This window comes from Cimex lectularius, unplaced genomic scaffold (genome assembly GCF_000648675.2).
Source record: "Cimex lectularius strain Harlan isolate CLEC.00 unplaced genomic scaffold, Clec_2.1 scaffold301, whole genome shotgun sequence".
Classification (NCBI taxonomy): domain Eukaryota; kingdom Metazoa; phylum Arthropoda; class Insecta; order Hemiptera; family Cimicidae; genus Cimex; species Cimex lectularius.
This window is the reverse complement of record NW_019392845.1, coordinates 123,035-137,465: the sequence shown is the minus strand read 5'-3', so window position 1 is coordinate 137,465 and position 14,431 is coordinate 123,035. Positions and strand designations below refer to the sequence as shown.

General features: G+C 34.6%; 1 protein-coding gene and 1 pseudogene across 2 annotated transcripts; both read right to left on the bottom strand.

The window, feature by feature from the left end:
* Nucleotides 1–1,181: 1,181 nt before the first annotated feature.
* On the bottom strand, nucleotides 1,182–1,295 carry LOC112127548 (annotated as a pseudogene).
* Nucleotides 1,296–9,613: 8,318 nt separating this feature from the next.
* LOC106664447 lies at nucleotides 9,614–10,300 on the bottom strand. 2 transcript variants are annotated; one of them, XR_001340174.2, is made up of 2 exons: nucleotides 10,103–10,300; nucleotides 9,614–10,037 (listed from the first exon to the last, which is right to left on the bottom strand). XR_001340174.2 is itself a non-coding variant. In XM_014390151.2 (2 exons), exons 1-2 carry the CDS (start codon nucleotides 10,130–10,132, stop codon nucleotides 9,662–9,664), a joined length of 402 nt encoding a protein of 133 aa, XP_014245637.1. In that variant the 5' UTR covers nucleotides 10,133–10,276; the 3' UTR covers nucleotides 9,614–9,661. The 2 variants fall into 2 exon arrangements, 1 of the variants encoding a protein (XP_014245637.1); XM_014390151.2 differs by having other exon boundaries at nucleotides 9,614–10,033; nucleotides 10,103–10,276.
* Nucleotides 10,301–14,431: the final 4,131 nt, after the last annotated feature.

The window sequence follows — 14,431 nt, the reverse complement described above, 5'->3', positions numbered from 1 at the left end:
TTATCAATTACTATTATTAAAACTATTAATACCGAAGCCCTGCTATATTTGACTTTACTGTCAGAGATGGTGTCCGGTATAATTAATTTATTCAAACATAAACGTCGGGGATGGAAATCGATCAGCCCCCAACTCGAGAATCTAATCCAGCTGATAATTTTCAATAATTCTATTTGTTAAAACTTTGGTGCAACTATTCTCATAAAAAATATAATAACAAAAATCCCAATTCTTTATTTGCATGTTATTATAAAAACCTTCATCAAAAAGGTTAATTTTTTTACAATTTTAAAATATGAAGTGGTATTTAGTGGTAAATTGTAAGAAAGTTTTTCTGTTCTGGGCAGACATAAACTAAAGGACAAGGTCGTTTGTATTTTCCGACGGGTTTCGGTACCAAACGGCCGTTTTGTGCCTGTTGAAACTGTTTTTTTACGGCCCGAACAAGCATCTTCTCCGAAGTTAAGACAGATTTGCATAAAACACGTAAACGTAACACACAAGGTTAACGTTCGAAGCAGAAATCCACACAAATGTAACTCCACTACTATACATGAAATGGTATTTTTTCTCAACAACAAAATTCCATAATACGATTTTTTTCTCATTAGTGAAATTTACATAATATATACTTCCGTTTATAAAAAAATCAAAAAGTTAGTAGTATTAATAATAAAGCTCCTATTTGCATACACATTGCTCGTCGAACCCGTAGCACGTCTGTGACGTGAAAAATCGATAGATATTTTTTTTACGTATTTAACATGGTTGCGTTTTAGGGTTGGATACGTAAAAAATAACATCTTTACTTAGAGTGGCCATAAAAGCGTTACCAAGAAGATGAAATCGTTAACAGTAAATTCGAATTAACAACCAAACTGTTTACACTCCTGGAAGGATGAAAATGTGCAAGGTTGGTTCAGCTCTCCTTGAAGGAAGAAAATTCGCAAGTTCAAATTTCTTCATAGCAAGGCCGTTGCTACCCAACATGACAAATGCGTCGTGCAGGTTTAACATACCGAAGCGATTGCTCATATTGGTGATTACTGCACTTATGACAGTATTTATTGACCGTTACCTTCCTCAATTTTAGTTTAGATTAGCAGACTTAGTTTTTCAAAGATCATGATAAAACCTATACATATACAATATACAAAATAATATATATTATACCATGTACAAAAATATATAATCAGTTTAATATACTGGACTCCCTGTTTAAAAGTCTTACTAGAAATTAAGCTGAAAGGAACTGATAGTACACCTTGACCTTAGCCAAAAGGTCGAGAAACGAAAAATACACAAAAATTCAGAGATTCGCTTGCGTTTGGATAACTGGAGCGATGAGAACATGTCGCAAAGACAGTATGAAGAAAATACTGAGACTAATCCCCTCCACCAATGAAAACTGTTATCATCAATATTAAAAAACAGAACGGGGGGGGGCAGGATTTTTTGTTACTAGAACTAAGTAATTACAAAAACAAATCTGCACGTGCTGTGTTGTGTTATAGCTGCCTATTCAGTCGAAGTTTTTCCTGCTTCCTTTAATATATTTTTTTGTATTTTTTCCTTTCAAAATTTGCAAGAAGTTTCTTGCATTGTTTATGTCCAATTAGTGGTTTCATTGTTTTCTAATTTTCGTTTTGTCTTTTTAACTAATCATTATGTATGAACCCCATGCCACAGAAGCCCGTGCCGCTTTGGGTTATGTCAATCTTCTTCAGATGTCAACTTATTTTGCAGTGTCCTGTGAAGAATCCTGTTAGGATTCACAGTTTTTTCCTGCGTCCTTCAATGCATTCTGTTAGCAGTCAAGCGTTCCAATATTAAAAAATTCAATCCAAAATCTTTCGCACAAAGTTGATGCTCCATTCTATGTCACCAATAGTCCACCAAAATCTCAAAATACCCTATGTCCCATACTTAGCCCAGTCCCGCAACAATTAATTTCACTGCAAACTATCCTCTCATCACAACCCATTAATTCGCACCCTGTCCAGCTCAATCCTTCCTTCCAATCCTCTTAGAAGACTAAAGCCCAGGTGTCCTCGCGACCATTTGATTTTGTAACTTCAACTGATTTACTTTGCTATTGACTTCACGCTACAATGGCCAATTACAATAAATCAATTAAGCCAGGCATATAAATGTGACATTGTATATGTGCATGTGTATATGTATATTATTGAAAATACCATAATTTTTGCATGTTACATTTGTATATGCAGTGTAAAATTGAAAAAAAAACCTTTGAATAATAATCCCTTAAGAGATTAATTCCTTTTTCAGCCTAAATCTTTCTTGAATCGTCATAAAATTCAAAATTTCACCATAGCTCAAGTGGTTAAAGCAGCGGCGTATTGAGCCGGAGGTCGTGGGTTCGAATCCCGCTCGTGACGCTAGCTTTTTTATCTCAACAAGACCTTAGTTTAAAAGTATAGTTAGTTAAAAATATTAGTACGGTCGATTATGACTACAAAATACATATATGGATTAATTGAATAATTACAGAAGTACTTACTTCGCTTCAGCTCCCCGTGGCCGCTTCATAAGTCGCCGAGAATCGAATCTTGATTAGACGATATTTGAAAATATGAAAAAAAGAGGGAAAATTTCGGAAGGTTGTAGGAGTCGGTTTCCGAGTGGACCGAAGAGTAGATCAAGTGGTTAGTACCGCGACTTATTGACCCGAAAGTCATGGATTCGCATCCCGCTCGTGACGCTAGTTTTTTCAAGTCAACCTACAACTGATTATTCGGAAATCGTGAGATGAGGTCTGGTGTGACGTAGGTTTCAGAAAAACATTTTCTTTGTCGTGCCAACGTTTCGATCATTATTGAGATCATCTTCAGGGCCTGGGATTTACAAACATTGTTTAAATTTAACAAATAAGTGCCCGCTTGGGCACTCTCAACACGACACACAGGAATGGCACAATTATGCAGAAAACAAACATGTGTTGTAACGAATGTAGTGCTGTGTATTATGGACAAACTAAACAATTATTGAAAAATAGATGTAGACAACACGCCTACGACGTTAGGGATGTAAATAAGCAAAGGACTGCGCTTTCCCAACACAGTCAAAAATATAACCACACGTTTGATTTTAACAATGATTCTGTTAAGGTTAAAGAAAATCTTTTAGGTATTAGATTGATTAAAGAGATGCTATACATTCATAAAGATGGTAATTCGTGTAACCTTAGAACAGATATATTAAACCTAAGTGTAATTTATAGTTCTATCCTTAACCAATAGCTTTAATAGTGTAATATGTACCTGAATGTTTATATGTGATAATTAATTTATTTTAGGATTGTTTCAAATTAATTTACAGTTTTCTTTTAAATGTATAATTTGTGATATTTGATACCAAAATGTTAGCGAATTTTTTATAGATTGAAGATTGAACGAGTTGGCAATACTGTCGCGTTTAGGAATATTTATTACCTTCGTTTATCGAAGGTGGGTTCTACCGGCTATCCGTTATCCACACATGTACCTGTTCATATAATATAACGATTTTTTTCGAGTTAGTAATTAAGGAAAATTTAAAAATTGTATATTTGAAAATTTACTTATGTTAATTTGTTAATACAGAGTCCTGATGAAGGCGATATATTCTGCCGAAAGCTCGACAAGAAAATAAATGTTGTTTCTGTCCCCAATCTACCTTTTGTAAAGAAAAAATGTATAGAAAACTAACAGTTTGAGTCCTGAAGATGATCTCTAAAAAGATCGAAACGTTGGCACGATAAAGAAAATGTTTTTCTGAAACCTACGTCACACGACCGCATATCACGATTTCAGAATAATCATCGACTAACGGTCACTAATCACCACACATTCCACCTACCACCTTTCGAATTTTTTCCCCTTTTAGATATTTAAAATAATTATACGGTCGATTATGACTTCTAAATACATATACATAATAATTAATGTTTGTATTCAATTAATGTTCATATTTTTGAAAGAATATAATTTCGGTTTACCTTTTCGTGTCAAAGGACAGTGCTTCTTTTGTTAATTTTTTAATTCAGGTCCTGAAAATTACGGAAAAATAAAAGAATTGGAAGATCTATAAAATTGGGAGAAAACCAAACCTCTAAATTTTTCCTTTTTAATATCTTCTGTTCTTTCGTACCAACTTTTTCTTCTGACATTTAAGGTAATTGATTCAGCGTGGTCAAGAAGCTTTTTTCGTTTCGATTTGTACTCTAAGCTATACCGCATCATTTTCACATATCATAATCAAACTTTCATCCTCACCATTTGCCCACTAAAATTCCAGCAAAATAGTGAATACAAGCGCTTTACATTTGGAACAGGATTCGATAACGTTATATGATGTTAATTTTTGAGTGCAACGGTCGAGTTTAGAGAGAGTGATTTTTTCCTCAAAGAACAAGAAGGACGATGATAAATAACGATCACGTATCTTAATGACATCCATCAATAACTTTTCAGGCTGACGCCATTCAATACTGTTCATTCTATACATTAGGTTGGTTTGGAGGACCTTTACTTCGAATTTCTTCTTGAAACGAACAGGTCATTTCATTGAACACACGTCCCACACGATCGATTAAATCCAGTCATCAAGGAAATGGGCACTCACATCCATTAGTGATATGAGTCGTTTTCTTAAATGACGGAACAAGCTGTGGAGTGGCAATTGGAAAGGGGTCTTCTTCACCCACAACATGAAGGAAAATGCCCCTTTAAAATTCCATCTACACTGTTCAAAGAAAAACATTTTACATAAAAACAATAGTTCAATGTTGGACCACTAAATGAAAAGAGTTGAGTCGAATGATTTATACGTGTATTATTTGTTTGTATTTTCTTGTCTTTCCATTTTTGTGCTTTCAAAAGTTGTCGGTATAAATACGTTTTGTCGAATAGACTCGCGATGTAAATGTTTTGTCTCAGAAGCTTTTCAAATGTTTTTGTTGTTTTTACTGCCTTTTTGGTTAAAAATTAAATTAAATTAGTTGGTATGTTTCTTTACCCATGAAAATTTTGATTGTCTTTAGTTTACAATGTTAGCCTGTTAATCGTGCTTATGTCCTATAATAATAATGATAATAATAATAATTATTTTTTCTTTTACGAGGGTTCGCAACAGCAGAGGTCTATCAACCCTCGGGGTACCGTTGTTTTTGAAAAAAAAGCCCATTTGTATGTCGGGTTGTTATATTATATATTCATCATTATATTCCTATAATTACTAATAAATACTTACATTATTTCCTTGTAATAAATCCTTTACCCTACTTCCAATATGAAAATGTCTAATATTTAAAAATTACTTTTTACCGAACACTGGTTGATAATGGAAATTGAGTTTTATAAAAGAAAATGTTTGAAATTATTTTATAATTGGAACTAAAAAGACGAAACTTTTTAAAAGTCAAAGGTAATTGTATTAATTAACTTTTTTAGTGTTATGTAATTTATTTACATATTATAGATATTTATGGGTTATTTACGGTTAATTTGGATATATCTACCCTTGGGGTGCCTGTATTTTTGAGAAAAAGGCCATTTGTAAGTAAGACGAACTGGAATGCAGGGCCGCTGGATTCGAACCAGGGACCTTTACCTTACAGTGATGATCGCCGTGTCAACGACTAAACCGTTGCGGCCACCGACACCCCTTTTTTTAAATTGTTATTGTTTTTAATTTATTATTAATTATTGAGGTTTGTATTTTCCATTAGTTAGTTGCACTGATTTATATTTTTGTGCCGTCGTTTTATTTCTGAGTAGTACAATAAGCCTATTTCCATATCAAATAATTCTACATATTTTTATTAACAATTTTTAATGTCGATCATAACTTCAAATCAATATGGTCGTTGTATTATTACAAACTTAACAAGAAAATAATTCAAATAAATACAATATTATAAATGCAATTTTAGTTTACTTAAAGCACAAAAAAAAAAAAGGTTTTAAAGGATTATTAAGCGCAAATTAACATGTTAAATTAAAGGATGTATAGAATGTCTTTTATTTTTCTAACTCTGGTCTGCTTGTTTAAATCATGAGCCAAACACAATTTCGATGGTGTTTTTCTCGTGGGAGACTTCGTGCTTCCAGAGGACATTTTCATGTATCAACGATACGAGAACGAACAACAACGATGAAGGCATTTGTCCGATTGGACAGGGCAAAGCCTCCTAACGGCCGGATGGCGTGCTCTCCTCTAAATTCCAACCCTTACGGCTTTGGGAACAAGAGTGCATCTAACCCTAAGGGAGACAATGTGGCATTTTCTTGATTAGTTTGAGCTAACAATTGGAAAATCTGTATTATGTACGTTATTAGAGAAGTAGGATAACAAAAGTGTAAAGTACAAATGTAGAACGAACCGCAAGTATATTGAAATCTTGGTTAAAAAAAATGGAAAAAATGTTATAACATGCAATTAGTTTAATTTGAGAATTAATTAATTACTCTCCTTCCAATTGAGCCTTAATAACAACAGCTAATTTTACGTGAACTTCTGGGAGAACCAAGTTGACGGGAAGTTGTCTTGTGGCAAGAAGTGGGCCTAAAGTAGTCCTATTTGCATATACAAAGCCCTGAATGAAACACTCTCCTATAGAAATAGAAATTACCACAGTTGCCGTTCGAATGGCAATTGCTCATAGCACGTCTTGAGTAAACATAATCGACAGGCTTAACCCTCACTAATTTAACCTGTACGAGGTAAACACTCAGGCGCTGTTCGTTTTGTGCACAAGTTAACAAGAAAACCCTTTTAAGAAAATCGAAACTATAATTAATTAAATAGTTATAAGTTCAAAATGCATTAAAACTTAATGAAACAAAAACCCTAATTACTATGTACTAATAAGAAGAAAATTGAGCATAATTCATTTTTTTTACATGACCTCTTTACATCGGTTAAACTTTAACTTAAAAATATCAAATATTTAATTAACATTTTGTAGCTTGTTCGTTTATGATCACTCAGGTCTGCCTATTCTTGCTGTTTTGGTCAGCCAGATGTGTTTCGGCTTTTTGCCTACTTCAGTGAAGTAAATCTTGTAATGAAAATATTTTTGAGATAAATACTAAATATTCGTGTTATACCGTGTGCAGTATGTTTACAATAATGCGGAATCAAGGCCCAATGTTAAACTTCGATTTATTATCGTAATTGCGGCATAAGAATTTTTAAAAAAGACGAACATTATGTATGAGATCTTACACTCTTGGTTCAGCTGGGACAAAATCATTAATCATTATTCCTTCAGAAGCTGAATGCATTAGAAGCCCTTGATCCGAGAGATTTATCGCTTTTATCAGCGAATATTTCAATTCCGTCACGCCTAAATGCTTTAAGCTTTAGATTACGTTAATTAATGGACGATTCTGAGAAAGATGTTAGTCCATTTATAGCCAGATCACCCGTTTAATTATATTGCTTCACTTTTTAAAAATGAAAGCTTCATGAAAATTTGAAAGGAATATGTTAAAAAACAGATAGCAGATTTAGTTGAGAAAAAGTTCCAAGTGGTTGATAAGTTTTTTTGCTCAACAAAACTAAACATAACTCATTGATCAATCACAATATTTTATCTATATCAGAACGAATTATTTGGAAGAAGCTAAACAGTATAATAGCACATTCACTTCATTACATGATCTTCAAAAATCTTGAAAGGTTGAACTCAGCTCTTTCACGAAAATTTGGTACAACGTATTTCCAGTACTTCGCTTCTTTTCACACTAGGTTAGAGAACAATTCTGGGTCTGGCAAGAAAGTTCTGCTTGAATTATAGTGACAAATTTTCTTTCAAAAATACCCGAGATTTTCTTCAATTAAGAAGACATTTTCACGGTGTTTTCTGTAGATATAGTTTTTGTGTTCGATATTCCGCCATCGACCCTCTGATTTATTCTTAGACACATATATAAATGCATACACATACATTATACATAGTATGTTATACAATATTTACACCCCCCCGTTTCCCTTAAAAATCAGAACAGGTGACTCATCAACTCACTCTCATGAGTGCCATGCCTCCTCCTAAGGGGACAAGGCCTGTCACTCCTCGACCATGTATGACACACTGAGCGAACTTTTTGTACAAGCGGGACACCTGCGTGAGGTTTGCCTCAGAAGTAAGCGTCTATGTATCAATCAGCTATGAGCAATCCTCAAACCGGTGAGTACGATCCTTTCCTTGCGTTTAAGATCTAGGTGAACGATTGGTCAGTCGTGGTCGCAAGAACTTCTCGGACAATCTGACCCATTGACGCTGCCAACGTTCTTTTATGGCTATTACTGTTCTTCTGGTTCTCTCTGGAGGGCGAGACGTCCCAGCTTTCACCGTCTTATCTGTACGTTCGTTGCCCTCCAGCCCAATGGGTCGAGGCATTAAAACGACTACTGCTTTTCTAAGCAGCTAGGTAGATTGTTATTAACATCTGTAGTCAAACAATCCTTTTCCTTTATAATTTAACACACTATACACATANATCAGTTCTTTCGGTTTTTTTATGTCATTATTTTTTAGCAGGGAAGCTTTAGTTTTAATCATTTTGTGTTAGATAGGGGAAGTTTAAGAATACTTTTATTTTTTATTTCATTGATGGATATTTTGATATGTTTAATTTGTTTGTTTTTAGCTTTAAAAGTTGAAGTTCTCAGACGTTAAAAGTTATTCTGCTATATTTTATTGCATTTGTTCATTAAAACCTTAATACCCCAGAAAAAGAGCCTAAGCAAGGAAAACTTTCTACCAAATAGTTGGTGTCTCTCCACACGGAGAGGCACACAACAGTAAATAAATAGAAAGATTATTATTTTATAAACCCATCACTGAATATGGAAAATCTGATGGGCTAAAATGGTCATAAACGACAAAGTGGCACCCCGCTGACTACGAGAAGAATGCTCACAATCGATTTAAACTATTCACGTTGAGTCTCTTTTACTCTACCAATTTGTTAAGTTCCGCTCTCAGCATATTCAGCGGTGTGCTTAATTGTGGTAATGGTCTGATGACTGTGAGTGGTGCACCTTCTGTAGCAAGTCTGTTCATTTCCTTCAACCCCCCGTGTCACATTGCACCTTGAGGTCGCATTATTGTATTTAGCGCAATGGCGTGTTTTATTGAATACATGTCTTTCAATTTGCTATCTTTACGTTGTAGTACAAAATATAGAATTCATTTGAAAAAGAATCGGACGATTTTTTTAGTGACTATGACCATAGTCCATAGTATGCTCTGAGAACAGAATTCGTCATTTGTTTAATGTGACCAATAAGAAACAATGACCGAAAACATAAAATTCAAAGTATTTAAATGTTAAGAATAACATCAAATATCGACAAGTTTACTCACAAACCCTATGAAGAGAATCAGGGGAAAGCTCATTCTAAAATAACACAGAGGTTTACCGTAATACGTAAATGAGTATAATTTTTTTTATTTATTGCATTTTATTTTCTATAGCCAACATCTTTGAAAATAGATACGCGTCAAAGTCACATGTCATTAAACCCAACTAAACTGTTTTATGTATAATTAAAGTTCTAAATAAAACAAAGTTACATTTTTATTATATTACATTTACAAACAGATGTTTTTTTTATTAAAAACAAGCAGTTTTATTATTGCGCAAGTTGCTTATTTTTGCAAGACGATTATTATTTTATAATGAACGAGTAAGAAAATGGTAGCATACATGAATCCTAGGAGGACGAGGACAAAGCAGCAGCACATGCAGAGTCGTTTGCAGAATGCTGCCCCTTTTCTGACCGGCTGCCGGACTTCGGCTGGGTGCCTCACCGAAGATTCACACGACGAAGAGCTCGACTCGGTCTCATCCGTGTCTCCTCTGTGCCTTTTCTTCTTCGAAGGACGGGAAACCGCGGACTTGGGCGATTTCGCCGTCCTCGACGACTTGGTCGATTTCGGCATTGAGCTCCTCCGCTTCTCGTCACGTTTTCGACTAGGCCGGGCTTTTCTCACGCCATCGCCGGCCGGCTGCGGCGAGTCCTACCTTCGCACCAGGTTGTAAAAAGACACGGTGTACTTATGAAATATCATTTACAAAAATGTGTATACCGTAGAATCTGCAGAATCCTTCCTTTCCATCAATCTCAAGTTGTAACTGCGATATAACTCTCATCGACTGGATCTTTCGCCACCTTAAGTTACGACGCCGATTTAAAAACTCTTCTCCTTTTATAAATAAATATATCATCCAATCGGTCTTTAAGTTTATTTTTATTAAATAAATCATGTGGAATTTTCAGCTTTTTCAAATACCAAATGAAATTGTCTATTAACACGTTCGTGTACTATGAAGACAGTCTCAGCAGCCAGGAAATAGGACGACAGAAGAAATACTTCAAACTAAGTCAGTCCCATCACCCTCTCTCAATAGCGTACACTTTATTTTTATCAATAATTTGCGATAATAATGTATAATTATCAATAATAATATATTTGCGAAGTTTCTTTCTCGAGGTCTGTTTCTGATGAATTTTTGTTTAAATATTTGCCTTTTCGGCTGTCAAACGAATTTATAATATCACCGTCAGTAATGACTAGTCTGAATTGGTGACGGTTCATTGGGATTTTATGTATGTCTCGCATACCAAGCTACCATCATTTTCTGATTTTAAAAATTTAAGTCTGGATACTTAAATATTTGTATAACAGTTTATTTGTTTACTTATTTTGATCTGATGATCGATTCATTTACCTAAGGATCTGTCTGAAAGATAATGGCGCATATTTTTTTTCTATACATTTTTCGAGACTAAATCATAGAAATAGAACGGTAAGGTAAAATGCTATTTCTAATTTTAAAAAATGAAATCCATCCGTACAAATTCAAAACACACATTAGATTCAAAACTTTTAGCCTTTCCGTTTTTTAATATTTTTATAGTAAAAATTTAAGTTTTTCAATAAACAAAAAAATTCTAAAATCCAAATATTTTCCAGTAAACTAGGTCATATATTTTTTTTCTTCGTAAAACTAATATGAAATTTCGTTTTAAAACCTCTAGAGACCCTTAAATATAAATTTTGAATAAATTGTTTAAACTGAAATTTATCGATTTTTTGACCCTAAAGTTTTTCCAATTTTTAAGAATGTCGTTATCGGAATATATGATTAAAAATGCTATAATTCCAAAACGGCTAAAAATATATTAACGTTAAGCAAACCAATTGAAAGAATAGGAACGTAGCTTTTTAACGAGCTATATACCATACAAAATATAAAACATTTTAAGAAAATACACCAAATGGCAAAAACATTTGTCAGAAATTTTTTTTTAATGAAAATAATCGTCCAATTTTAATGTTTTGTAGTTATAAAATACACTTGATAATTTTTTTAATATAAATTATAAGTGGTGAAAATCGGTTCGATATGTCTGAGATTTAATAAAATAAACTTATTCAATTTCCAGAGTGAGGCCCGTGACGATTCCGGTGGTTAGTCCAGTGACCACTTCGTGTAAAAAACGGAATAATTTATTTAATGATCTATCAGAATGTTTATGACGTTCATATATTTTACTTCTTAGACATCAATCCTGTCTAAGTCACAGATTGAAAATCTAATGAGAAAAAAAATCAATTTTCTAATATTGCAAAATTAAATTCACCTCTCCTAATATTTGTAATTGGATTAACAGAATTGTACATTTTATTATTATTTTTTTATTATTATTAATACAGCCAAGCAACATCCAAGGGTTAAAATCTGCCTTGAACAGAAATATGTTTAGGCTGGCGATGTACAAAAAGAGCCGGCCAGCATGAGGGCCCGCCGATGACCTCAGCCAGTGACCAAAATTTAACTCTTACATCACTTAAAAGAAAAAATGAGGCCATTGCAGAAACACTGGCGAATACTTTGGGAGAAATTATGAAGCCCCGTGTGCCAGATAATATGCGAATTAACTCTCCCAATGCTAACTGTTTTCTAACTACCATCACAGTCGATAATAAAATATTTAATGTTCATGAAGTCGAAGTCGTGCACTTGAATTTTGGTGAGAATAAAACCCTTGGAGAAGATGTTGAGAAAATCCCAACCTTGAGCAGAATGCTACAAGAAAAAGGATGGAAAATAAAATTACATCGATAAAAGCTCACGCTGGCCAATAAGGTGATGAAGATGCAGACCGATACGTGAAAGAAGCGGCATCAGATATATCCCTACCTGTGGAATTCGGGACGTACCTAGATTCCTAATCAGATCGGAAGCGAAAAAGAAGAATCACGAAATATGGAACATCCTACGGCCGGAAGCATCAACAGGAAGTCATACTAAAAATTATAGACTATAAATTTATATTAAACTAAAAAATAATTTTTAAAAAAATCATGCCTCGTCTTCTAAATTTTAGAGAGCAAACCAGCTATCCTCAGGAAATTGAAGTTTTCCTACTCTGTGTCCGTCATATGACAAAATCATTCCCAAACTACCCGAAACACCACATCAAGTACAGACAGTAAGAATATGTTAGCGGTTTATTATTATTGATTATTTTCACTAATTTCGTGGTCCGCTTGACAAATTAATATATTACAATTAATTAAGGTTTTTAGTTCAGCTAAAAAAGTCATTGGCACGAGCGGGATTCGAACCCACGACCTTCGGCTAGATACGCCGCTGCTCTACCACTTGAGTTATCGTGACTTCGGACACTAACCTCCCATCTCAACCCCACCTTTTGAATTTTCCCTCCTTAGTGACCGAGTGGATTGAGGTCACGATAGCCGCTGGTAGAGCAGCGGCGTATCTAGCCGAAGGTCGTGTGTTCGAATCCCGCTCGTGCCATTGACTTTTTTAGCTCAACTAAAAACCTTAATTAATTGTAATTATTGATTATATCGATCACCCTGTCTGTCTACTTTCGCAGGGCTAGAATTTCATTCAAACGCGTTTCGGCTTAACGCCATCTTAAATGAGTAAATGGAATGAAATGGGAAAGAAATTTATTTTATTTTTTAGGCACCCTTCGAAAACAAGCCTATCTTGCTTAAGAAGAAAATTTTTAATAACAGATTGGAATTTGCAGGAACACCTTACTGAATTTTGTATATACCGAATCCAAAATCTGATTTCCCGTACATAAAAAGGGGATATTTTATGCGACTAGGCCAATAAAATTGGAAGAGCAAATGGGCACTACGTGGTTGATGGAAACGGCAAATGCTAAAAGTTAAAGCACGAGTGTAAAAAAAACCTATCCTACGTCTATGAATGTAAAGTGAGTCGTAATAATTCTGCTATAACGGTTGTTGAACTCCGAGTAGTTTGAACAACTCAGCTTTGGAGCTCGTACCGAGGAATAGGATAGAGCGGAACAAAATAGGCAGAGAAGGAAAGGAAGAAGAATTCTCCACGGCATCATATTACGGCCGCAACGTCGACAATGAAGACCGGTCGATATGCAATATTTAGTCGGAGGACTGGGGCGGTATCGTGAAAAAAGGCCGGCGCAGGATCAGATCGAAACCAGATGAATACCCTTTATAAATATTATAATTTGTTGTTGCCCGCACCTGTTGACGTGAGTGTATGACATTGCGGCTTGGGACCCGAGAATCCGGGCATTGATTTCGGCCGGTGCGCAAGCTCGTCCTCCTCGTCGGAGCAGTGAGCACATTCTTCTCCCGGCCTCTGGCCAAAATGCATCCATTCTTTTCTCGACAAAAGTACCATTCTCAAATTTCACACCTGTCCAAAAATCCTCCCCACATAAAAAGAAAATTTACCAAGAATGAATGAAAAACAAGCTATCAGAAAGGACAAACCCTACATCCCTCAAAGTCCGATCACGTCCCATGTGTAAATCTTGCGAAAAAGGGCTTTATGGCATTTTAATACTACAGTATATTCATTTGAGGAATACTAATATCGATCTTGAAGATAAATCTCCCAAAGGCCGTTAGAAAGCATTGCAGGTGATAGTGAATTTTAAACAAAGACACTGCTCCAGGATGAAGTTGGGATGTTTCCAATTCGCGTCTCTTTTTTTAATCACACCCGACGATTCACCTCATTCAAACCACTTATGTGCAATACCCAACCCAATTAGAGAAAAAGCTTTTTTAAATACAGCGCGTAAAATCTTATTTCATCCAGGTCTAAATACCGACGTGAATTTTGAGCAGCACTGTCTGGAATTTGTTTTTCAATTTTATGTGGCTCTTGAACGAATGAAACTGTCTAGTATGTCAAAAAGTAACGAAATTTTGGTACACCAATATTATCAATAGGTAATTATATTAATTTTTGCTGATAACACACAAATTATGTCAATATTTATATAGGTTTTTTAGTTCAACCAAAACCATTGGTAATTTTATGTGGTTTAAAAACTGTTGATTATTTAAATGAAATAATTATTTAAATATACCAAC